Source organism: Lemur catta, chromosome 11 (assembly GCF_020740605.2).
Source record: "Lemur catta isolate mLemCat1 chromosome 11, mLemCat1.pri, whole genome shotgun sequence".
Taxonomy (NCBI): Eukaryota; Metazoa; Chordata; class Mammalia; order Primates; family Lemuridae; genus Lemur; species Lemur catta.
Genome location: NC_059138.1, coordinates 31,661,798 through 31,689,514, shown reverse-complemented (window position 1 = coordinate 31,689,514; position 27,717 = coordinate 31,661,798). Strand labels below are relative to the sequence as shown.

The 27,717-nt window shown below is 35.1% G+C and overlaps 1 protein-coding gene and 1 long non-coding RNA gene across 2 annotated transcripts in view; one reads left to right on the top strand and one right to left on the bottom strand.

The window, feature by feature from the left end:
• Positions 1-23,438, bottom strand: part of PPP1R3A (protein phosphatase 1 regulatory subunit 3A) — a 37,755-nt gene extending 14,317 nt beyond the window's left edge. The window contains exon 1 of the mRNA XM_045564779.1: positions 22,600-23,438. Coding sequence (XP_045420735.1) covers positions 22,600-23,375 — 776 coding nt within the window. The 5' untranslated portion in view covers positions 23,376-23,438. The remainder of the gene's footprint in view (positions 1-22,599) is intronic.
• Positions 106-27,717, top strand: LOC123647374. Its single transcript, XR_006738210.1, has 3 exons — positions 106-162; positions 25,146-25,251; positions 27,193-27,717. It is a non-coding gene; the product is annotated as an uncharacterized LOC123647374 (long non-coding RNA).

Sequence of the window (27,717 nt, the reverse complement as noted above, 5' to 3'; positions counted from 1 at the left end):
TCTTCTCTATTTCAATATCTAAATTAGAATACTGACCACTGCCTTGGCACCTGATCTTGAAAACATACTGAAAATGATGATATTTTGCCTTCCTGATGCAGGGACGTTCAAGAGCAGAGAAAGAAGCAACTGCAAGACATAACCTTACTGGAGAATTCTTTGGTAAGTCTCTTTTCCAAAGTTTCTTCATTTTCTAACTCTTCAGTTTCTACCAAGGATTGCAAATTTAAATCTTCTTTGTCATGTCAAAGTGTGGGTACGATTTCTTCTAGCTCCTCAAAGGAATCAGTGAACGACTTTTTAGATTTAATTCTGTGATTGAATTGAGCACCACGTACAACTCTGTATGGATGTGCACTTTCTAAAGAGACACTAAATTGTGAAGATCTAGGGCATAATTACATAGAATCCTGGAGGTCCAAGTGTGAACCAGAAAGGTTGTATGTTGCTTTGAAATGGGATGCAATTACAAGCAGAATTGATGAATTTTAAGTCAAAGAAGACTTATAGGTAAACCTTGCCCAAGTATCTCTTCTTCCACCACCTGCCAAATATATTCTATCCAGAGAGAAATGTAAATGTTGGTAAGTGATAGATACTGAGAAAACTGAAGAATAGACCTCAGATAAAGAGCAGAAAAAAATTCTTAAACTTAGTGGCCTGAAGTCCTTATTTTACCTGAGTTCTTAAAGGAAGGAACCATCACCCTTGAAGCAGATGAATGGTAAGAAATGATTGTCTAGCTGAGAGTTTTGCTACCTCGGAAGTCTGACATTCCTATTCTCCACAGTTCCAGACAAAGTGGGTGTCAAGAGCTTTATGTTGCTTACATCTTTCCAAAATTATCAGAGTATTACTATGTATATTTTTTTCCTAAGGATTCTAAGTTTAGGCCATTATTTTCTTCATAATGATGTTAATTTGCCAGTGGTTGTGTAAAAAAGTCATTATCACAGAGTCATGGCTACTGAGCCAGTTAACAGCAGTTAAACAAAACCTGTTTAAACACGTTTTCTCTGTGGAATCTACAGTAAACATCACCTAAGTTATTTGATTTGTTAAATACTGAGCTCTGACATCCAAGTTCTACAGAGTTTGTGTTATAGGTTGTTTTGAAAACTGTTTTAAGAAAAAATAACTTAAAATGTAAACTGATAGTCCTAGTGTATGTTTGGAAGGTTTCAGGGAAGGAATGAAGACTTCCAGGCTTTGTAATCAAATCATTCTGAAGTGACACTTCTCAGAAGGATCTTTTGCCAAACCCAAGGTGGCAGATGGGAGCCCATCAAACTGCAGCCACTCACCTGAGCATCTGTGCCCTCTATTGTTCCCCAAGGTGGTGATGTTCTCATGTCCTTGTTTGTTTTATTTTTCATGGGGGCCAAAGTACCAAACTTCTCCAACATTCCTGCCAGTTTCTGTCCCATTCCTGGCTCTTAACAAAGAATTTCAAACATGTATCAATAGTCCTCCCTTTATCTGGAGAGTAAATCAAGTGGAGAGGTATATAATTTAATAAAAGTAGTAGAAGAGCAATGCTTCAATATTTTCAATATTTCTTATGGTCGATCATAAAGTTTGTAAAAAAAACAGATATCTTAAATACAATAATTGGGACTAAAAAAAGTTAAAGCATGCCAAAGCAAGTTAGAAATTTTATGATACTCACTGCCTTGCTTGTGTGACTACTTTTATTTAAATCTTAAATTTAAAAGTCATGAAGTCAACTTTTAGATCCCTGGCATATTTCTAGATTGCTATGCAATCAAATATATGTTTAGTATTTCCTCTATATTTTTAAATTTTTTTATCGTATTACTTACTGCTTTTTAGTTGTTATAAGTGTTTAGCAGCTTCTATGATATGAAGTCTGTAGGAATTCATATCCATTTTCCAGCAATTCCATTTTATAAACATATTTTCAAACTAGTTCTTCTACCTATGCTAATCATACGATAAATTAATATACCAAAGAAAATAGAAATACACTAAACTGGGTTCGATGGTTTGTGATAAAAATCCAAATAAGAAACCTATTATCAAACTGGTTTTGTATTTAACTGCACTTAAAAAGTTTTCTTGGCAGACTCAGTAAGTCTTAAAGGATTATTTCTAAATTGAATGCTTTTGTGAACTTACGTCACACATTAAAATCATCTTAATGCACCTTTTTGTCAATTCTTCACAATAGTATTACAAAAGGAAGGGAGGAGAGGATATATTTAAAAAGCAAATGAAAAAGAACTCAATGGAAGCCTATTAGGCTACCTGTTGATGAGCATGTGAGAGTCATTAATATGCGGATCATTGACATGATAGGCCATAATGACTTCTCCAGGGACATATCAGTCTATTGTGTCTCAGAGACTCGTTAGGGATTCATTAATGTGCAGACTTGTGACTTCTTAATATGCAAATTATTAACGCAAAGCACTGAGGCGTACCTCACAAATGTCCATATTTTGTGTTACACATTTTCTTTGCCTACCCCTCACCCACACCTTTCGTAAACTATTTTCCTTCTTCCATTCCCTGTCACAGATTTCTTTACAAAAGATTCTGTACTCATGGAGACTCTACCGGTTCACATTCGAAGACCTCCTCTCCTTCAGCGCATGTTTCTTTGATTTAAGGCCGGTTTATACACACAAACCACTTGGCCCATGTTGACTAAATCAGTCAAAATTCAGTACAAAATCTGATTTTATATTTCTCTCCACTGGTTTGGTTTGTAGCTAATGACAGTCCAAAGCAAAGAAAGCGCTTGTTTTTTTAAAATTCCAACTCTGAAACATGAATAGTGTAATGAGCAGTTGAACAATTTGGACTGAAGGTGAGTGGAGAAAGAGTAGTGGAACAGAAAAAGGAAAAAGAGAAAAAGGCCCAAGACAGAGGACACAAGAAAAAAGGGTGCAATTAAAACAAACAAAAGTATTCATACCAATGTAATACATCAGTTGAGGAAACTGATGTAAACCACTCAGTGTTTGGTGGGCAGCGAGCAATCAATCAGTATCAGCTGTTAGTATTATGTTGGCATTTTATATTTATGCAAAAAGATGAAGTTAACACCCACATTCCCTTTTGACACAATATGAAAAATTTTATGGAGTGAAAGTCGTTTAGTCTTTGAACTAACAGTCTATGAAGAAGGGGATCAAACTCATATTTCTGCAGCAGAATTAACTACAGAATCCATGGAAAGGTATTCAAGTATTTTTTGAAGCTTATCCACATACCATGTTATGGAAAATACATTATAGTATAACTTTTCATCTGGAACTTTATTTACTGTCTATATTCATTTTCTTGCCACTTTATTACTCTAGCCTAATCTGAAATACAATATAATCTTTCATTACTATTTCTCTACTAAATTTCAGGAGAAACAAACCCTTAGTTCTTTACTTGTAAACTCCATATGCCCTAAACTCTACATTGGGTGTACAGAAGTTTATACCTATTGATCACAAAACATTCACATCTCCATATAAGATCATTAATATAATTTTTAAGTTAGTTTTACTGTCCTGGTAGCTTTGAAGATATCCTACATAGATTTTGTTTGATAAAAACACTTTAAGGCCGGGCACGGTGGCTCATGCCTGTAATCCTAGCACTCTGGGAGGCCGAGGCAGGCAGATTGTTTGAGCTCAGGAGTTCAAGAGACCAGCCTGAGCAAGAGCGAGACCCCATAGAAATTATATGGACAGCTCAAAATACATATAGAAAAATTAGCTGGGCATGGTGGCACATGCCTGTAGTCCCAGCTACTGGGGAGGCTGAGGGAGGAGGATTGCTTGAGCCCTGGAGTTTGAAGGCTGATGCCATGGCACTCTAGCCTGGGCAACAGAGTGAGACTCTTGACTCAAAAAAAAAAAATTAAAAAAAAAAAACACTTTAAATAGGAAGTAATATTATTTTTAACATAAATGGTAATTATTAGTATTGATCACAAGCAACTAACTACACTTCATATTCTGGCTAATGTTAATTTTAATATTAAATGCCATAAAGCATCTAATAGTTATTGGTTATACCCAGGTTCTAATCTGGAGTAGATGTAAGCAGATTCAGAGATGATGCACCCAAACATATAATTCAGAAAACGAAGTCCAAGTGATTTAGGAAGTTTGCAGTAGAGACACCATCTCATTTTCTATGGAGCTTCCCACTTGAGGGAATGGAGGCGTTCAGGAGAAGCTCATAAGCACCAAGATGGCTTGCCCAGCTGAAGGTTTTTGTGTCCCTGATTAAATAGAGCAAAGTTCATTACCAGGAAATCCTAAGAAGATGAAGTGAGAAGGGTTCATTAAGGAGACCATGGTTGGAGATTAGTATAAGAGCAATCTGGTGCTTAGGGAAGGACAAGTTGGGGACCAGATACAAACAGAAAGACAAGGAGAAGTTGACTGAGGAAGTTGGGTCACATACCGGGATTGCCAAAGGAGTCAGGTGCAAGAGCCAAATGCTGAGATGCCATTACGTTGACAAAGACAGGGATCTCTGCCCCACTTTTAACAAGACAGCACAGGGCTTTATAGTCAACACTAATTATCAAGTGGGTTTAAAATGACACTGTCCTCCTATTGGACATGATGTTAATTCAGAATAATGTTGGATAAAATTCAACACGTATTCATTCAACAAATATCTAATATGCTAGGCACTTAGCTAGAAGTTAAACCACTAGTACAGACTGAGAATGAACAAATTTTCCCTCTAGGAAGTTTATAGTCCAATGAAGGATAAACACAAACCAGCACTTTAAAATCATAATTGTATGTTTCCTGATTGGGGTAGTATGAAGTCCTACAAGAAGAAAATAATAAGAGCACTAACCCAAACTCAGAGAAGAGAGATGGCCAAGGAAGTCTTCCTGGAGGAGAAAGCATTTTGTCTCAGACCTGAAGGCTTAGCATTATTACTCAGATGAAGATGAAGGAGCAGAACAATATTTTAGGCAGACAGAATAACATGGGACAATGTAATCAAAGAGATACAAATGCCCAATGAAATAAACTAAAAGATAAGTATAGGTGGATCTTAGGGACAATGATAATGACAAAGATTCTCTCCTTGACCAAACTCTAGCCAGGCTCTTCAGGCCTCTGTTCTCAACTAGGCCTCAACCTGGGCCTACAAAAACTATAGCCTTTCAAGACAAGCCATTTTGTTCATCACCTCTCTGCATATTAAAAGACTTAAACAAATATTAGCATGGTTTCTAATAGCTCAAGGCTGCATTCCTAGGATGACCCTAGCCCCTCCTAAAGTGCTTACTTGAGAAAGCTCAAGGCTTCCAAAAGAATTTTCTGTTTGTTCTAGCCAAAACCTAAAGATAGCCCCCTGAGCACCATTTACTAAAAAGGGCTTATAATTATGAATCCCTTTTCTGTCCCTTTGAAATGTGTATGTATCTCCTACAACTCGGTAGTGTCTTTCTTAAGGACCTGAAAGCCATTCCATTAAAATGTGATCATCAGTAAAGACAGAGCCTGTTTCCCAGCCTCTGTGGAAGGATAGAATCCTAACTCTAGCAATTGCCAGACACAGCTAGCCCAGTCAGCATTTATACAGACCAGCTTTGCACTTTTCGCTTTCCTGACTCCACAAGCTCCCACTCGCCCCCTTCCCTACTCCCTCATTCTCCCTTTAAAATGCCTGCTCACTTCTGTACAAATCCAAGTTGAGTTCAGTTCACCCTGGACCCTCTTCTTTATTGCAGTACTATAGCACCGATTAAAATCTGTCCTTACCACCTTAACTAATGTCTTCAAAAAAATGAATACTTTCTAAAAGTTTACTTCATACTAAAAGAAGATTAATTTTGCTATGTTGTGTAAGGTGTCCTTTTTCTCCAAGGAAATGTACCTTGTCTCCAAGTCATCAAAGGGGCAAAACAATTGATAGTTTTTAAGGCTTATTCTTTGTATTTCAATGTCCCACCTTCTTTAATGCTTAAAAATCTCTCATGCCACGTTTTTAATGTGTTATTTTGTTTGAATTTACTAACTTCCCTTGGTTTAAATTGCCTTATTCTTTTGGGGGATACTGTGACTAATTAAAATATTTTCAGTATTATTTTAAATTATAAATCAAAACAGCATATTTATGTCCTTTGTTTATGTCAGTCATTCTCAAGTGTTGGGCATATCGAAATATCTGCAGAGCTTTTAAAAATACCTGTGCCTGGGACCACCCTAGACCAATTAAATTAGAGTCTTTGTAGTAGGATTCGGGGATGGGCAACTTAGTTTTTCCCTTTCTTATGTGCAACCAGGTTTGAGAAGCACTGGTTTACACTACTATTCTACACTGGCTTTTACTATATGAAGGGATGGTTAATGTGAAATTAAGTCCTTCGGTAAAAATATTCTGCTAGTAAGGTTTTCCAGGGGAGTAAGGAGGAAAGGAGTATACATAATCAAATAGGCCAGCATGAATGGAAATTATATATGGATTGCATTTCAGCTACTGTTAAGTCTATACAATAATTAATTTTCATTCATCATGAAGATTACCTATCCATACTTCAATGAATTTAAATTTACTTTTTTTTTTTAACTGAAAGGAAACCTAGACGTTGTCTTGGGTAAGAGACATTCATCATTTCTAAGTTAAAAACACTGCTTATTATAAAGTAGATCATGTTTATGAAGATTTAGACCTGGGCTAGCAAAATGTTTTCCAGTTGTTGGACTATGTGGCAAATTGCCCAAACAATTACTGTAAATGCAAACGCCGTCAAGTGTTTCGCCAAGGACACTAGCAGGTTAGAGCTCATAAAAGAAACAATTAGAGTCTTGAGGTGAAAATAATAGAGATGAGGTGGCAGTTTTTGAAAAGGTAGAGCTGCAATATAATGGTTTAAATGCAAGTTCATGGATAATGCTGATAGCTTAATGTGTTTGGAGTTTATTATGTGTGAGGGAGTATTTCATATAAAAATACCAAAACTGCATATATTCTAGTCTTTTCTTTTTGCCTGATATGGTACATAAATGAAGGCACTTGAAGCATTACGCTTGCTGTCTTTCAGAATCATCTGTAAGAACATAGGGAAAAAATTGCAAGTTTATATTTCAAATCAATTTCTCCTCAAGAAAATGAAATTAAATGGGTTGAGATAAGAATGTTGCAAAGAAAACTATGAAAAAAGGGTGCATTTTGCTTTTTTTCTTTTTTAGTACTCTTAAAAGATAATTTAAAAAAAAACACAAAAGTAACCCTCCCTGCCAAAGACCTTTGCGATGGACTGTCTTTCCGACTAAGCAAACTAAACTAGTCTTAGCTAGTTTAGTTCAGTGAGGGGTTCTGTGGCAGGGCATAGTGGAAGGATCATATGTAGTGTTGTCAAAAATACTTTTTCAAGTCCCTTCAAAACCCACATGCTCATTCTGTGACCTCAGAAAGTATGTAAATCTTTTTAATCCTCTTTCTGCAGTTGTCACAATGGAGATAATAACACCAGCCTGACCTGTGTCACAGGGTTGTTGCAAAAAACAAATAAGCTTATAAGCACAAAGGCACTTTCTGGAAACTAAAAACATCACCAAGACAGGGATTTTTCAATTCATGGCAACTGAAATAGTTTTGTAGATGCAAGTTTGGTCATAACTTTTAGAGAACAAGTGTGTTGTACAACTTGGCTCCTAATTTTAACAATCTTTGCCACTTCCTTATCTATTTTTGACTTCTTAATGTTGGAATTCCCCAGAGCTCAGCCCTTGTTCCTTTTCTCTTCTTTATGTACATTATATTCTTGGTGATAACTGTCAGTCTCGTGTTTTTAGGTATCATTTACAGTCTGCCAACTCCTAAAGTTTTACTAGCCCTGAACTCGCTCCGAAACCACAAGCTTGTCTATCGCTCTACCTCTCCACTTGGATAAAAACCTCCCATGGACTGTAATGCTATCCATGATTGGTTCCCTGCAAGCTCCCTGACTGCATCTACTTCTGTGCTCACCTTCACTCCCTCTGCTTCAGCCACACACTGGCCTCGTTGCACTCAAACCATCCTGTTCACTCTCCCCTGGAGTTTTTGCACTGGCTGGTTCCTTCAGCATGGAACTCTCTTCCCCCATATATCTCCATGGCTGGCTCTATTCAAGTCTCTGATCAGTTCTCACCTTCTCAATGAAGTGCATTTTTCACTCAAGAGAGTGAAGGAAGAATGTGCCTTATTCTACTTAAGCTTCTCTGTGCTTATTTTTCTGAATTGGATTTATCACCTTCTAACATAACTTATTTATCTTCATGTTTATTATTAGTTTTTCCTCCATTAGAATCTAAGCTAAACTAGGACAGGGATCGTCATTTTTTGCTGATGTATCCCCAGTACTTAGAACAGTACTTGGCACATAGTATGTGTTCAATAAATATTTGTTAAATGAATGAAGATCCTTTATTCATTTCTTCTAATCACATATTTTTTTTTTGACATCCTATCAATGTACAAACTGAAGAGTACTAGTAAGAGTTTTGCTACTGTTATTTAGGTCATTAAAAATGAAATGTCTGACTTTGAATCAAAAGTGTAGTTTATTATATCTCAAACAAGAGGCAGTATAATTAATTAAAGTATGCACCTAAACTATCAACACAGTTTTGCTGTCTTAATGGTAGTTTGTTTATGACAGCAGCAAAGCAGCCTGGAGAGCCAGTGGTGATGAAATCGCAAAAGGTATTTTCCACAGCTTGTTGAAAATTAAATATTTTTCCTTGCAAAAAGTGGTTCAAAGCCGGGAAAAAAAGTGGTATTCAGTTGGTGCAAGGTCTGGTGAATATGGTGGCTGACAGAGAGTTTCCAAGTCCAGCTACTGTAGTTTGAGCAGCACTGTTTGTGTAACAAGTGGTCAAGCATTATCTTGCAAGAGGATTGGCCTGTCTCTACTGACCAATCTCAGCTGCTTAATGGCAAGCATCCTTGTCATATCATCCAATTGGTTGCAATAGACATCCCCTGTAATTGATTGACTAGGTTTCATGAAGCTGTGGTTGATAATAACAGCGCTGGACCACCATACAGATACCATTAGCTTTTTTTGATGAGTATTTGGTTTTGGACTTTGTTTTGGCACTTCCTCTTTACATTGTGCTGAATACTTGCAATTGTTAGAAAGAATCGATTTTTTTCATCACACATAACAATGCAATGTAGAAATGGTACGACTTTATGTCATGACAGCAAAGAGAGGCAAGCTTTGAGATGATTTCTCTTCTGACGGTTGTTTAAATCAGGAGATACCCATCTCCAGCTTCTTTATCTTGCTGATTTGTTTCAAATGGTCCAATGTTGTTGGAATAGTAATATGGAACCTTGCTGCTAATTCATGTGGAGGTTGAGATGGATTCGCTTCCACTACAGCTTTCAGCTCATCATTATCCACCTTGGTCTCAGGTTGCCCACGTGGCTCAATTTCAAGATTAAAATCACCAGAACAAAACTTCTGGAACCATCTACGTACTATATGTTCATTAGCCACCTCCTTCCCAAACATTTCACTGATATTTCAAGCTGTCTGTGCAACATTGATTCTACAATGAAACTCATATTCAAAAATAACATGAGTTTTTGCTTTATCCATGGTTTCACAAAAGTTGCTCTAAAAAAAATTTGAAAGATAATCACAAGCCAAAAACCATGCATTTGAAATAATGAGGATTTACCTTCACAATAAAAATAAAACAAGAAGTGTCAAAATGAAAATGTTAGAGATACCAACTATTAAACTTAGCACTTAAGGAAATTGGACATTTCATACTTAATGACCTAATATATATCTGCTTATATACGTTAAAAACAACCTATAGTGGAATTCAATAATTAATATTGATTATGAGAAAAGTATGAAATTTATGTTTTAAAATACCAACATATACAGAAAAGAGTAAGTAAAAAATGGGTATGAACATAGAAACAATTATTTAAACCATGGCATGCCCAAAACACAACCATACGTATGATGGTGTTCATAAAAGTCATAAGAAGTTTCTAAGGCAATGAAGGACCATTCATATAACATTATTAATGAAAAACATCTTAGGAGGAAAAATTTAGGGAAATTATACTCAACATTTACAATTACATTCAATTTTTGTTTTTATAGTTAGTGAACTAGATCATTCATTTTTCTCCATTCTAATTTATTCTGCATACTCTTTCTGGAGTATTAATATAACTAAAATAATACTTTGTCCTTGAGCATAGACACTAAAGTACAAAATCTTCAGTCTAGCAAGACTGCACAATTCTTTTTCAACCTTATTTTTCAAGATTAACTCCCACATTTTCTTCCATTTCAGGGAGTCTGATTGACTAACAAAATCTTCAACTTATTCTTTCTGCTGCCATCTCCACAGGTATATTTTTATTCTATGTAAATGTTCTCCTGCTCCTTTTCCACCTACACAAATTTTACCATTTCAGGTCAAGTTCAGTTCCTCTGTGGTGCTGTCACTAACCAGGGTAGCCTGCAGTATAATCATTTCTCTAATGTCTATTGCTCTGTGTCTCCTTTGAACTCCTCTTGGTATGTCTCATTCTATTTGGCCCATACAATGTCCATAGCCAGCTTCTCTGTATACAATTATTATCACTTAACCAAATATTTGCTTGAAGATAGATGCTACCTAACAGAGTTCTATGTAACATAACATAACTACTCCACAAGTTCTTCATGAAGAATTGGTTTATTAAGGCGCTATGCCTCATAGCTGTAAGGAGTTAGAGACCTTACATCACAAACCTAGCTTCTCTTCTTATATATTTCCTGGACTTCACCCAATAAATTCCATTTGCCTAAATTTCTTCTCATGTGAAATGGGAGTGGCCCTGCTTACTACAATGTATGAATGTGATCTAATGGGATATAATTTTATATCACTTAAGAAGTAATAATAGAGAGATATAAAACATATATTATTTAAGTTTATATAAATTGTAATTTCTAAATTGATGAAGAACAAGTTAACTTATTAACATGGTAAAATATCATATAAGTAAAGTTGTCAAAAGGCTGCAGGTTTATTCACACCTAATGGGTGCGGTGTGCACTGTCTGGAGGATGGACTCACTTGTAGCTCTGACTCGGGTGGGCCAAAGGCCTGAGTCAGAGCTACAAATGGTTCTTCATACATGAGATGAGAGTCCTACCTGGCTTTATAGGTGGGTTCTAACAAATGTTACAGATCTTTAGATATAAAATTACATATAAAATAAAATAAAAATATAAAATAAAAAAATAAGATATAAAATTAAAAGAGTGAAAGAAAATTGGTTCAAAATTATCATAAGTGTTCAAAGAATTCCCCAGGAATTGAAGAAATTCAGACAGAGAGAAAAAACGTCCCTTATAATCAAGTCAATGTAATTTTGAAAATAGTTTCATAAAAACTAATTTCCTCAATGATCACAATTTGCCAATGACAAGTACATTCTATTGTATTAATATTCAATATTGTCTAGTCAACAGCTCATTCTTTCTCAGAAAATGTTTAATTCAATGTCACAATATTTTTATATTTAAATGTACAAATATGGGACTTCACACAAATTGTATTTTGAAAGTTAGTGGAAAAACAACAAAATGTGCATGATAAAACTTTAATTTTTAGCAATTTCCTTTGAAACACTCATTCTAAGAAAGTGAAAAATAAAATATTTTAGAATATCATGCATTACCTACCTCAATACTACATTTATACTTTAGGTGGAGACTTCAGGTTTTGTACAACAAAGTCCTTAAGGGTATTAGGAAAACTATAGTAAAACTCTTAATCAAAACTAAGAAAATTAATCAAGAATAGTGATAATAAGAGTTAATTGATGGGATTTATAATTATTTTTGCCATATAGAATACATAATTATTTAGACTTCATGCTAATTTCCTAAGATACATATATTTGTTTCCAGTTCTTATGGTCATAAAAGTATAATTTTAAAAGCTTTAAAAGCATTATAATATGTCTGATGACAATAATACTATTCCATTAGAACTTGTTAATATTTTCACAAAATCTTTTGGGGTTTTATTTTTTTTAGATTTTTTTAAATGTTAGCTTTTTAATTGATAATAATGGTGCACATTCATATACAGTGATCAGATTAGGGTAACTATTAATAGTATGTCTGGCATCACAAACATTTATTATTATTTTGTATTGGAAACTTAAACTTCTAGATATTTGAAACTATGCAATATATCACTATTAACTGTAGTCATCCCATAGTGGTATAGAACACTAGAACTTATTTCTCCTTTCTAGTTGTAATTTTGCATCATTTAACAAATTGCACCTTATTCCTTCCTTCTCCCACCAATGTTTTATATTCAGTAAAATCAGCAATCAGCTGGAAAGGTATCATTGTTACAGTTTTCAAAAGTGAAAGCTTCTGCCTCCAGAACCAATGCAACAGGCCCCCTCTATTACACACTTTAAAACATTTCTTTAATATATACACGAATATGGAAATTCTTTATTCTTCCTGTAACTTTTCTAAAATCTAAAATTGTATCAAAATTAAAAAATTAAATAGTACTTAATACAGTGTAGTAGATACTATAACACACTACCTTTTTGTAGGTCTTAAGTTTAAAAATTTAGGTGCATTGCACTGCTAGCCTTTGTTTCTGTTTATTTGAGTTTCATGTAGGGAGAGACCAAGACTCTTTCCAAACTCAAGATAGAGATGCCAGTGGCACATAACTGGTAGAGTATCCACGGATCTGAGCATCAGTGAGGACCACATGAGCATCCACATCAGCCCTAACATGAGCACTGGCCCTGGTCCTGACCCTGGCAAGAAGAGAGAATGAATGAATCAATTATAATCAGTGGACTTAGAATATCTGCCTTGGTCTTTTATTATTCAGCCTGCTGGGTTTTTCTAGTTCTGGTCCCACTGGTCTGAATCATGATATGAAGGAGACCAAAGGCTGATCAATGAATATTTCTTTTAGGCTAAAATGACTTGACATTACTGAAGAGTAAAATTTTAGGGACTCCATGAATCAGCTCTTTAGAAATCATAGGAAAGAAAAAAGGACTGAATAATTAGAGTATTCTATAGCAGAATATATGAATTTATTTCTTGATTTGATTTTTCATTGATATCTTTGTAACTGAAAGAAACCATCTAAATTTAGCTTGTCTGCAAGATGTTACAATGGTTAACGTGTTCAATTCTATATTTAATTTTGAGTCAATTTAGACAACAAAAATAGAGTTATTACAGGGACAAAAATCTCTTTTATCTGTTGTTTTTATATGTAAATATAGTATTTGTATTACTACATTCTATTCTGTTCTTAATTTTTAAAATAATTTTTATTTCTTATCAAATAAACAATCATTACCTCCATGACCATAGAATATAATATGGATGTAAAATTAATAGGAGTTGGCAAAAGAGAAATCAGTTATGATCTTGAAACTTCTTATTTCCATGACAAGATAATGACTATAACTTTAAACAAAATGTAGGATAAAAGAAAGGGAGGTAGAATTGGGGGGGATTTAACTTTGGTTTGAGACATAAAGTAATTAATTTGCCACCTGGCTATCCAGATGGGAATGTCCAGGAGGCACCTTATATTTAAAGATCATGAAAACAATAAAAGCACTCATCATTAAATCTATAATAAACATAATTCATTATTTAAGTATTCAGAAGGTACCTTTGTATTTTACCAGGCCTCAGGGTTATCAATGAGAAAACCAGCTGCCATTAATAAATTTTTCCAAAGCTTTCTCTATGCAAAATCCTGTGTTAGTCACTGTGAGGAATAATACTTAAACTAATACACTATTCCTGACCTCAGGTAACTTGCAATCCAGTTGGAAAGACGGGCACACATACAAAAGTTTTTTAAAAGTGAAAAAAATAAAGGCAGTATTTGTATAGTAGATTGAATGATACAGGCTTTAAAAGTTATGCTTAGAGGAGGGAAGGACTGAATACATTAGAGATAGCAGGAAAGCCTCAAGGAAGAGGAAAAATTGAGCTGGTCTTTGGTGGATGGTAGGAATGGGATTATCAGAGACATAAAAAACACACACACACACACACACACACAAAACGTTTTCAAGGCAGGCAAGTGATTGGAATAGAAACTGTGAAGACAGGCGGAGGAGCTAGAGTCTGAATGATGGAAAGCTTTAAAAATAAACCTTTGGCTCTGTTCATGTTTACATGCAAATTGGAATCTTTTAACAGAGCATCGTTAAACTCCAATGGCTTCAGAAGTCAGAAAAGTCCAACTACAGTCACTGAATTATATTCATAAACTCTGAGGAGCTTCCCAAGTATTTACATTCAGTGTGTTGGGGTCCATTACGTTACCGAGATTTAATATTCTTAATTGTTCACATATGTTAGTGAGGCTGCATCAGTAGTGAATGGGAAGATGGTTTTGAAAGCAGAATCAGTTCTATCCCAGTTTTCTCAAGGGTTATCTTAAAAAGCCTGAGTTTCAGGGTCTTAATTTTAGTTTCTCCATGTATAATAACTACTTTGCAGGATTAAAGGGATATATTTCTGGAATTTAACCAAGTTAATCCAAATACTTGTTCTCATCACCCTGCCTGTTATGGCCGGCAAAATGCAGTCTCACAATTGTTTTTAAACAATGGTGTAAGTGTAGCGAATGACCTCCTTTGAAAAGAGAGTGAGTATTGACTGAAGGGCTTTACAATAGGATAATTTTTGGATTTTTCATAAAGGAATAAAACTACATATTAAAATATAAAAATTACAAATGATAAACTTTAATGTGAAGGTCTGAAAAAAATAGTCCCTAGATACGGACTGCCTAGAAATGCCACCACTGTAAACATTCTGACTAAGCCGATGGAGAGGGCAGTATGGCAAAGGTCCTATTCCTTCCAGACACAAAAATATCTGATAAACAGTCTTTTGCTATGTGTTCATTTCTTTGCCTACAAATAAATCACATCAAATGTAATAATGACAAACAACAACCCTGTCATTTAGGAAGAGCTGTGTTATTTTGTACCCTAGAAGTAGGTATTCCATGGGAAAATATTACCAGAAATATTGGTAACTTAAAGGAAGCGTAACAAAGCAATGAGAGGTCAAAAGCACAACTCATAGTATGGATAAACAGACAATAGGACTAGGAGTCCTGTTGAACTAAATGGGTTTTCTGAGATTTGCAAATATTGCCTTGAATGTTCATGTAATTGCCATTGTATAAAAACTTAACTTGGTTTACCTAAGTTAGCTTTGAATGAGATATTAGTAATATAGAAAATACAAAATACTAGCTGAAATATGAACTGTCTGAAGACTATCTTTATTATATGTGTTATACACACACGTACACACAAAAGAAAGTTTAAGTGAGAAGCTCACATATACATATGTGTGTGTGTGTCTCCCACTGAAGAAAGCAGTACATCAAGGATGAGTTGAGTGTAGCTAGGTAGCATGACACCACTCCCTATGTTTAATTCCCTAAATAAATTATCAAGTGGAATGGCTACACCAGTCTTCTGTATATATTCATTGATTAGAAAAAAAAGCTCTTAGTTAAAATAGTACACACATACACAGAGTAAAGAGATTTGACATATATTCTAATGATACCTGCTTGTAGACACAGTACTAACCCATTTTTACAAGAGGATAGACTGTAAACCAATTTAAATATCAGCTGCTCTACAGTACATTTGATTTTTACAATTTATTCAAAATTTCTTTCTTTTTTTTTTTTTTGAGACAGAGTCTCACTTTGTTGCCCGGGCTAGAGTGAGTGCCGTGGCGTCAGCCTAGCTCACAGCAACCTCAAACTCCTGGGCTTAAGCGATCCTACTGCCTCAGCCTCCCGAGTAGCTGGGACTACAGGCATGCGCCACCATGCCCGGCTAACTTTTTCTATATATATATTTTTAGTTGTCCAGATAATTTCTTTCTATTTTTAATAGAGATGGGGGGTCTCGCTCAGGCTGGTCTCAAACTCCCGACCTAGAGCGATCCACCCACCTCAGCCTCCCAGAGAGCTAGGATTACAGGCGTGAGCCACCGCGCCCAGCCTCAAAATTTCTTTTCGACATCTTATTTGTACAGTTATGTTCTTGAATGAAATTTCATTTAAAAAATTAGATATCTAGAAAATAGTGTAACTATTATCCTAAATTATTCATTATTTTCCTAAGAGGTTTTCAAGACTTCTAATACTGCCATCTTTTTAGGTAGGATTGAAAAATAAACTGTGTTTATCTTCTGAAGTACTTTTAAGTTTCTAATTTTGCAAATACAGTCTCCTTTGCTTCTCTGGCTCCCAGAGGAAGTACTGCAATAATAATACCACCAATGCTCAGAACTCAAAGCTGAAGTAGCAAGATTGGGAGAGCTGTAGCCTGCTGTGAGCCAATCGGGCTGCGCCTGGTCCATCAGTACTGGCAATGTGTGGTCCTTGTCGTAGCAGTATCTTTCTCCTTTATCAGAATCCAGGTGATGATGGGTTTTCTCTTCTCTGACTTTTGGATTAAAACACTACAGACTAGTTTACTAGTTCAGCCCTTTAGAAAACAGTGGCAGTAGAAATTATTATCCCTATTTTACACCTGAATAAAATTGATACAAAATATAATTTATCCAGATTCAAACAGAGAGTCATTAGTTAGAATTAAAGCCCAAAGGCTTTGCCTTACTTGAAAGCCCTTGCTGCTTCCATTATGCTCCATTGTTCTTAGAATTCACAACCCCCAATGCACACACTCCAAACCCCCAGAGTCCTCATGCTCCCATAGAGCCCTTACCACAACTAGTACTAAAATCTGCCTTAAACCCTATAGTGCTCTCTGCTCTAAAATTATCCATTACCACTGTCTCCATCCAAATGCAAAGTGCCTTTGTACAACTGACCCCAATGAGTATAGTAGAGATAGCCTCTGCCACCCTAGAGGTGTCTTCATTTAAGAGGGGAAAGCATATATATATGTGTGTACATACACATAAACATACACATATACACACATAAACATATACATTTTAGGCAAGGTTACAAATCGAGGTGTCAGAGTATAGAAGATCTCTTAAGTGTGACAGGGCACTGGGCAATTGGGCCCACCCCAAGTGTCTGCCTTTGAGGTCACTTTATTGCTGTTGAGGCATTGGGATAAAAACAGGGACAAGAGTTACAGCTAGCAAGATTGGAGGAAGATGAAAAACTAAGTTGGCCCACTTCACAATGGTACCATCATCTTTTTTTTTTTTCCTGGTGCATTTTTGGCTCAGAGTTCTTGGGCCCTGCTCCACTTTTACAGGCTGCAGATGGGCTTCAGGTGGGGAGGTTAGACTCACAGGATCCCAGAGGACCCATCTGCAGGATGGCATTCATAGTGACTCCTTCCAGCTAGAGCTCGAGAGAAACCCTGAATGAGGATACCCTCTTGTTCCTTTTCTCTCAGAAAAGTTTCAGAACTACACTAGGAAAACCTAGGCTCAGGGGGGTATGGATTTCCCCAAAACCAGGAAGCCACGAAGCCTTGGTGGATCTCCAAGGAAACTCGAAGCCAGTTGGCTCCTCGCTGTCAACCAGCTGGCTGCTTCCAAACACCCTCTTGATGGGCCCTGCGCAGCTGTGTTTTATGTTTCCATATGGCCTTGCCAGAGGTCCCTACCCTTAAACAGACCCAGCTTCCACAATTAGTGTGGACTCAAAACGAGTTAGTTATGGAATACATTAGGTCCCAAAGGCCTCGTGGGGCTATTTACACCTCTTTGGACTATTTCCAGGACCCCAGATTACACTGTACGTGTAAATTAAGGAAGTCTCACAATATAACAGCTCTGACTGGAACACGCAACATGACCATATCTTATGCCCCATTTCCCAGTGCTTTTCTTGGCCTCATTTTAATGATTTTACCACCCTGAAAGACAAACTCTCTGTATTCTTAAAGTCATACTTTAGGAAATATCTCTCTCTTTCCCGTTCCTGAATGTGCCTGGTTCTATTTCTCAAGCACAAAAATTAAGGACTGATCAATTTTCTCCTTTGGCATTAAAGTCACTGAGGGCTTTATTTGCATTCACCTGGCCATGTTATAAATACCATCAAATGCCTACATCATGCAATTTCTTTCCTTAAAATAATAAATCGGTTTCACTTAATAAAATTCAAAACCAGACACAGTCAACCTATGTACCCAACCCTTGGGAACATATATTTAGCAGGCAGTAGGGGAGAAAAAACACAAGGTTCTGAGAAGCCCACTTCTCTGGCCAGTACACAGTCCCAGTTATAGATCACATATTCTAGAAAACCTAAAATGTAAATCGTTCCTATTTCATTTTTTATCTGTGGCTTCCATTGTCTACCCAGAGAATCTGGGCTTTGTTTTGGTGTTTTATTTCTCCCACTGTGTTCTCTCTGCCCTGCAAGGCCTTTTCCCCGGGACCTCTTCACTTCTTCGCAGGCTCCTGACTCCAGCCACGTGTCTCAGTTGGATACGGCTGCCTAATAACACAGGGTCTGACACACAGGCTCTCAATAAACATTTGCTGAATGAGTTTTGGAAACTGAATAAGGAAACTGATGATGTCTGGAGAAATAATGCAAGTCTAAGAATCAGGAAATTAGTTAGCTAAACAAGATTTGATAATAATAATGACAATTGTAATAGTTAGCTTTTGATAATAACTTTGTAAGTGCCTAACACTTTACTGGAAGCTTTAAAAACGTGATCTCATCTTACTTTAATTTAATCATCACAATATCAGGCATCATGACCCCTGTTTGACAGGTGAAGAAGTAAAATAATATGTCCACAGCCACATAGCTATTAAGCATATATTTTACGGGGATTAATATGCGTGCCTGTTCAATACCAAAATGAATGTCTTTTTTTTTACCACCTCCAGTCTAATTCTTCATTTTCTCATTTATTAAATGCTGAAATTTTAACAATCACTAAGTTCTCTTCCAACTTTAAGATGGTATAGATATAAGCTGACACATATCTCAAGAAAATTTACAGTACAACTAGTTTTTCTTGTTGATTAAAATCCTGCAAGAGACAAAGAAATGGCTCTCCAAAGCTGAAAATTTAGAAACTCTAAAAGGAAAAAGCAGAGGAAACTTTGGTGCAGCTTGAGTTTTGCTAGAGTTTTTCAGATACACCTAAACCTAGAATTAGCATTGTCATTATAGCAGTTATCATTTACTGGTAACTTATTATGTGTCAGACACTATGCTAAAAGTTTATATGTATTACCTCATGGAAATCTCAAACAACCTTTATGAGATAGAGCTACTGCTATTCTCAACTAACAGATGAAGAAACCAAGCTTAACTCAAACTCAGACAATATGCTTAACTCTGAAGCCCGTAACTTTAACTTTGAGGTTATACTGTTTCTGCGTGCTATTTTTACCTTATTTATTTATGTTTATTTAATGTGATTTATATGTCATTTTTTGCTGTTGATTTTTAAATAAATCCCATGGGATACAGATCAGAAATCTGCTTAGTTTGTTTGCAAGCACATACTCTAGTGCTGTGTATATAGTGACACTTAACAGATGTCTCGTGATACGTGCCTTTCAGTGCAATTAAATAACTTTGGGTCACTCTCAGTCACATGCCTATGAGTTACAAACTCTGCTTTCCTCTCCTTGTAGATATTTCTTTCTGTCCAAAGTGGATAGACTATCAAGCATCAAAAGAAAATAGACAACCCACACCAATGTGGAGATTTGCAAACTCTAACCAGAGAAAAATCTCCATAGAGAAAACATAATGCCTGGTGGGTGACTGACATATAGGAAATCCTACCTAAATATGTTCCCACAGTTCATTCTATGCTTATTAGAAGGGATTATTGCCACTTTCAGAAGATTTAATCTCAGGGACCCTGATAGCAAATTAACTTTGGTATTAAGAAGAATTGAAGTTAGATGTTACTCTCTATAGTAGGGCTGCCTAATTTCCATTTTAACTCTGACTTATATTACACACTATTATTAATGTACTTGCATGTATGAAGCAAAAATTGATATACATTTTTGTCTTTTGTTTTCATCTTTTCAAAGAAATAGCCTCCAAATTAAGCTACACAAGAAGTGTGGAAATGCTCAAAAAAGATCCATTTAGAATCTATAACGATTTGGAGGGAGGAGGATATTTTAGAAGCTATAATTTTTCGATCAAATATTAGTTCATTTTTATTTTAGCCAAGTACACATTTTGTAAAATAACACTAATAAGGTGTGCTATTTTTCTCTAACCAAATTCTTTACAATAAAATCCAACTGCAATATTCATTTAGAAATTTGATAATGCTCTCTTGTGTGAGTTTTAGGAATATTTGAAACCCCATTGCATATAAATTATATCATGGAAAAGCTGTATAAATATTCTATTATGGCACATGCTGTTCTAAGGATCTGTCAGGATTTCCTTTATACACTCCATTTTGAGTGGTATATAAATCAGATGTAAAAATTCATGTTGGACTGAAACTCAGCACAAAAAGCCTTCTCCAGAGGCAAATGCTTTTTTCAAAATGTGGTCTGAATTATGTTGGTCATTTTTAAGTTATAGAAGTGCAGAAAATGTATTTGTGGTTTAGAAGGAGAGAGATTTTTTCCATTTTTATAACTCATTAGGAAACTTTACAGGCCTTTAGACCATTTCGTGATTTAGTTCTTCTCAGGTTTTTCCCCAAAGCAATATTAAAACTTGAATGGTGTCCGCTATGAATCCAATGATTACTGTTCTGAATACAAATGTGTATGTGGATATAAATAGTTATATACATCTTCAACTAGGAGAAGGTCCAAAAATATCATGACTGCAGTAGAAGTTAGGCTTATCAGTTGTTCAGTCTTTGTCTTGGTATCAAGTCAAGTTTGTTCTAGCAAAGTAATCCCTTATCTAAACCATAGTTCAGCATGGGTTGCTTGTGATTTTAATGCTGCATCTTTAACTTGCAGAAAAATCCACTGAGTTCAACACTGCTTCCTTAATGAGCTGTGCCTTTCCTAGGTTCTGTTTTCTATAACATATATAGCAGGTTGCAGCATGTTTAATGGATAGTCACTGATGATTATCTCATTTGTAAAGTATTTAATATATATATGTATTTATGTATCTAAATTAGTTTGCTAAATATTGCTGAACTTATTTTCTTTTATAGATAATTTGTTACTATTTTCATAAGCATCAAAATTATTATTTTAGCATATTCAGAGATTATGATTATATTATCTTTTGTAATAGCACCCATTAAAATCTGACAAAGTTTGATTTAGACTAAAACAGTTGGCATAGTTCACAAACTTGATTCAGCCCATCTTTCAAATAATTTTAAAAGAAAATTAAAATAAAAATATTTCATATGCTTGAATTGCTTTCACCTGTACTACATTTAGTTTGTGAATGTATTGGGACAAAACATTTGGTAGTATTACTTATTGCTTTATCCATTAAAGCATAAAGAGATTAAAAATTTCCCAATATCATACCTTTTTTTTATTAAATTCCATTTAGAGAATTAGAATCAGGGTGTCTTGATTCCTAATACAATTTCCTTTTCATCATATTACACTATTTCTGGTGCAGTTACTAAAATCTTTGGGTTTAGGGACAGTTAGAATGGAGCACTCAGAGGACAAACACTTGCCTGTGGCCGGCAGAGCAATGTAGACTTTCCCATGGGGACTCTGTGAGGCACAGGAGTCTGACTCCTCCTGAATGTTTTATCTACTAACCTAGTGTCATGGAAATTAGCCAGCTATGCACTATAGAGAGAGCTGAATGCCAGTTTTCTTTATTTTTCACATTAACAGGAGAGCAGGGTTACTAATGAGGGGTCACATCCCAAATCTCTAATCTATATAGCTGAATACCCTTATTTATATTTGGGTCATTTTCTATTCTGCTCCATTTACGTACTAAAGTATACTGATTTGTGTTCCATAATGTTACATTTTGTTAGAATTATGAAATTTTATGTGTAATTTATATATTACTAGTATACTTATGTCCTTCTGTTAGTTTATCATTAAAATCATATCTCTTATGATTTACCTTAACATGTATCACTTCAAACATCCCTCTGTGACTCAATCAGTCATTAAGAAGTTTATTGCAGCTTTTGGGGAAAGTCTACAAATTTCTGAGCACTAAGTATATATTGAAATACAGTTTTATGTTAATCAAAACTGTTTCAAGGTAGAGCACACACATTTAAAAACCACTGAAAATAAATAGACTTCAAAAGTCAAAGTAAATAGTTTGTATATATGAGTAATCTAGATTTCATGGTTTGAACATAAGTAATTTATAACTCATTAGGCAAGTATTTAATAATATAGACATTGCTCTACCCTTCTTAAATCTATTGCATTGTACCCATATTTTTTCTCACATTTGGAGAAGAGATAATACAGTGCTATTATTTGAATAGCATTGAGCTTGTTAATGCATGGCACCATTGTTTTTTACATAGCAAGCAATATGTTTTTATATAGAATGACTATTCCTTACAACACATGAAATAAAGAATGACATTTAAAAATTTAAGATTATTAGTAGTAAAGAATGTAAGATATATTCTTACCTTGATTTTACTTTTAAGCAGCCTTTTATTTGTCTATTAGGAACTTCTTCCCGTGGTTTTATAGGCTCCGGTTCTTGTTCTTTCTTTTGACAAACCAATATATAATTTGTGCCATTATTGTTTGACCAAAATGTACCAACAGAAGTTTCATAACGTATACAAAATTCAACTTTACTGCCATCTTGTTGATAAGGAGGAACCAGTGAAATCTTAAAGGAGAACTGGTCAGTTTCACCATCACATGAATTAGGAACATATTCTGCCAAAATGTCATAATGTGTCTGCCAGTCATCTAAGGACATTCTCACATACACTAATTTCTCAAAAGAAACATTCAAAACTCGAATAATACCCTTCAGGCTTGTAGACCCAGGAAGACATTCGGCTGACTCCAGTATCGCTTTCTGTACTTGAAGTTGTTGCATAAGATCTTCTTTTGAAGGCAAGTCAAATAGTGGAGACAAAACATATTCTTCGGTATCCTTCCTTAATTCAAAATTAGTTGAAACGCCTGGTAAGTCCCAGGAATCAAATTCTTTAACAGACACAAGGTTGAATCCAAAGTTGTCAGCAAATGAAACTCTTCTAGTACCTGAAGTTGGGGTGTCCAGGTACATGTCTTCAGAAGAATCAGAACCTCGTCGACTTGGCTGAGGGGAGAAACCAGGTTTGAAGGTAATTTTAACTTCTTCATCTTCACAAAGAGAATCAGATAAATTAGGAACTTCTAAAAAGTTGTCTTTGCTAATCTGACTAGGTACTTCAGAAGGCTCCATCGGGCTCTCTGATATCAAATAAGGGAGAACTGTACAACTAGTAGAGGCTGATATTTGAGATACTGAGGCTTAAAATAAGTATAACATTACAGTTGACATTGCAAAAAGGAGTCAGCACTATAAATAGGTCCAGTGGCGTGTAAACTATGCTAGCCTGCCTCCAAAGGCCTTTAATATGATAGCATCCAGGCTACCCTTGCCAGTATGTTTCAGATTTAACGCTCAGTTTTTAAAGTTGCATTTGTTTATGAATTGAGTTTTAAAGAGACATTTTAAAACCATTTTCTGCTGTATTAAGAATTCTGGAACTTTAGGATAAAAGTATTATTTTACCAGTTGATATTAAAAATTAAAACTTAGAACATTTTAAAAAATAATAAAAGTAGTAGCACAATAATGAATAGGTAGTTTGAACTAAATCAATCCATAGAGGAGGCAAGTGCGGACATACAAGGATAAGAACATCTATAGAACTAGAGAGATCCAGAGACAACTAACAATGATAACTACCATTTTCAGGGACTTATAAATGTCAAATGTTTACTATAAAGGGTTAAATAGAAGCACTGAAAGTTCTGAGGAAGGAAACATCATTTAGATGGAGGAGGTATCATTTGAAATAAACCATGAAGAGTAGGTAGAATTGAGATAAGCAAGGTTGGTGTGAGATGAATTTTCCAGGTGGAATAAACAGCTTGAGCCAAGGGGCAGAACAAGGAATTAATCAAATCCATTATTTTAAGCATTAGTAAATTTTTTTAAACTAAGCCTTGGGGAAATACAGACAAGTCATATGTCATTAACTTGAAAATATAAGTGGGCAAACGTAAGCCCGGCCCAAAAGTAAAATATTTATGTAGCATAAGATGTTCATCTTTTGCAAATTGCCATTTTATGCTCACAGAGCAGAAGGTGATTCCATGACATCTTGGAATTTGATGTGAGTTTTAAAGTGTCAACAACCTATTTAGTCTCTCACATGTTTTTTTTGTTAATATGAAGCCTACATTGGGGATGATAATTTGGTAAAAACCTACAAAAATTTTAAAGGCACACATGATTTGACCCAGAAATGGCCCAGATAGAAATTTGCCCTATCAGTATGGAAAAATATGCAAAGATAAATATAGATACATGTCCATAATATAACTGTTTATTTAAAAATTTCTAGAAACCTATCTAAATGTCCAACAACAGGAAACTGGATAATGTCACACTCATACAATAAAATTTTGTGCAGTCATTAGAAAAGATAAAGTAGCACTTTATGTGCTGATGTGGAAAGATAAAAAAGATAAATGGCTAAGTGAAAAAAAAAGAAAATGTGTGCAGATATGTGCATAGAAAATTCCTGGAAAGGTCTGAAAGAAAATATTAACAGTGCTTACCTCTAACCACAGAGGTTAAAGGTTCCAGGGAAAAGGGCTTCTTATTCATTTCACCTTGTAGTCCTCTTTAGAAATGAACATGGTTTTCTTTCAAAATATCTATAAATTAAATTGAAAAATACAAAGTATCAATCTTTTTTTAAAAATATACATAACCTAAACATCTGTACCCCCATAATATGCTGAAATAAAAAGGAAACAAAATAAAAAAGAGCCTGATGGCATATTTTTTTTCAAGTGGTAACTTCATAAATATGTTATAACTTATTGGATAATGTGAATTACATAAAATAGTGGATAGAGAAATTATTTTCCAAAATTTAAAATGAGTAATGACGAAGAGGATACGGAAATGAAACTATTTGGGCTTTATCTCATCCAGATAATTAGAATGGGTGGCAACCACATGAATTGTTCAAGAATGGGAAATCGCTGTGGAAATGGCTATCCCTTGCGAATGTGATGACCATGAACAGCCACATTTCAAGGTACCTAAAATATGTTGTTATGTACTCAAGGAAATTATTAACAAAATATTTCATAGAATTAGTGAAATAATCCACATATCCATGTAAATAATAGAATAATGAAAATTTGCCATATAATAATATCCTAACGCATTTTAACTATCCAGTGGTTATAAGCAGAGTAATGGAGATGAAGACTCCTTGGTCTATATCTTTGCTCTGCTGCTTGCTAGTTGGGTGATCTTCACAATGTTGCTCAAAGATTCTAACCCTCACCTTCCTTAATTGTAAGAATGCAGTGTTAAAAATTAAATAAGATGCTCATTAAATGTCTAACACAAAACTTATAGTAATAGTGACAATCATTTTTATTCCTACATATGTTTGTGAAAGACTGATTTCTAACATATACGAATAGATAGAAGATAAATAGATAATGGAGGATCCATATATATAATATTAAGGAATTATTTGCAATTTGTTTCCTTTTATTCTTTTACAAAACCTTTAGTGTGTAACATAAGCTTTACAAAACATAATATAGCTCTATGTTAGAAAATGGCCCTGTTAATTTGATCTAAACTTTTCCCTTTTTAATGTATCTCTCTACATGGAGCACTACTCCCATGATTTGTAGTAATCATCACCTTTGTTTTGGAGTTTATAAACCTTCACATAATTGTAGACAGTTGACATGTCCTCCCTTGGTCACCACTTAGCTAAAGCAGAGTGATGTCATCGTTTTAATCTCTTCATATGTCAGTCCTCCAGTGCTTTTTATTATTTTCTTCCTCCTCTATGAACTCCTTCCAGCTCGCTTATATTTTTCTGTTAATGAGCTGCCCCCAGAAGAATGCAATATTACAGATCAAGTGTCTCTGGAGCATGAAAAGAAACACCAACAGCCTCAGCCCTGTGACTTGGTGTTTGTATTCAGTTAAAATTCACTTTTCCACACTTTGTTTCCATATCATAGGTCAGACCAATATTCCATTTTCTCAAATTCACTACTACCTCAATTTCAACCCAACTTTTACCACATTCTTCCTCAGTTGCTGAAGTATACTGTTTTTAGCAGAGTTGGAGCTTTTTTACAAACTAAAACTCAAGTCTGCTCACATTCCCCATTTTTTTTGTATTAATCAAAGATTTTGAAAGATACCTTTAACATAAAAGTATCAGTCAGAATCCTAGTATGGAGGAAATAGATAGCATGTTCAAATAAGATAATCCCAGGAAGGTTTATTTCCAAGGGTCTATTTATAAAGTGTAAATGCAGAAAAGCCACAAGAACTAGTATGACAAACTGGAGCCAGCCACATCAGACCTGTGATCATCCATTAAGGGATAAGGGGAAGGGAGAAATTGTCAGAACTTGAAAGCAAAGAGTGCCATAAAGAGCTTACCATTTGGAGACTTGGTCAAGGGACACAGCCAGCTGAAGATGACCTTGCTGAGAATGGTCTAGGAACATAAATACACCGAATTCATTATTTTCCTTTCCTGTAATGTCCTACCAGGGCTACCCATTGGCCAGAGGGCTTGGAGACTATTATATTCATTCAGGTCAGTCTCCTGGAGCAGAGAGCATGGTAGAAAATGGTGAACAGGGTGGCAAGTAGATTTGGAGGAGGAAACAGAAAATACCAGAGATTAAACATATACTTATGCATATATATATATATTATAATTATATATGTAACATATACATATATAACTTAAAACATGTATGTGTGTTCATCTTTCTTTATACATATTCCATTTCAATGCCAATTGAGTTTCTATTACCTGAACTTTTATTGCCACGGGTTCAAGCAAAAAAGGGTTAAAATCTCTAAGGTCTGTAAGCTCTGGTCCAGTGGAAGTTACAAATAAGAGAGATTGAGTTTATCCAAAAATGACTAGGAAAGAAATGATCTTTTTTTGAGATAAATTATAACTTTGTATTTGTTTCCTTTGTAGGTCTTTGTCTGCAACCCAAAACTCAAGAACCATTTTATCAAATGAGAATCTGGAACAGTGGTTCTTACCCAGAGATAGATATCAAAATCACCAGGAGAGATATTCAAACTACACCAGCTCAGATGCACTATCAGATTTACTGAGTAAGAGTTTCCAGTGCAAGGATGCTTCACAAGTGATTCTTGTATACAGACCTGGTTAAGATGCAGGATCTACTAGTCTGTCTGCCACAGTCAGGGACTTATGTTCTAGTTATGAAAACAATTATAGCTATTATCCCTCAAGTACTATGTACTTTTTTTGATATGGAGGCTGTAAAATGCTTTTACCAAAAATGACATAAGAATTTAGTAGAGTTACAGAGTAGCAGAACTTTAAAGGTACTTAGCAATCACCTAGGTAGGAACCTTGACATCCACATAAGAAAACATAAATCCAGAACCACTATTGAGTAACAGACACCTGACTTGAACTCAGCTCTACCTTTCTTTCAGTCCAGTATTCTCCATACCATACCATACGTAT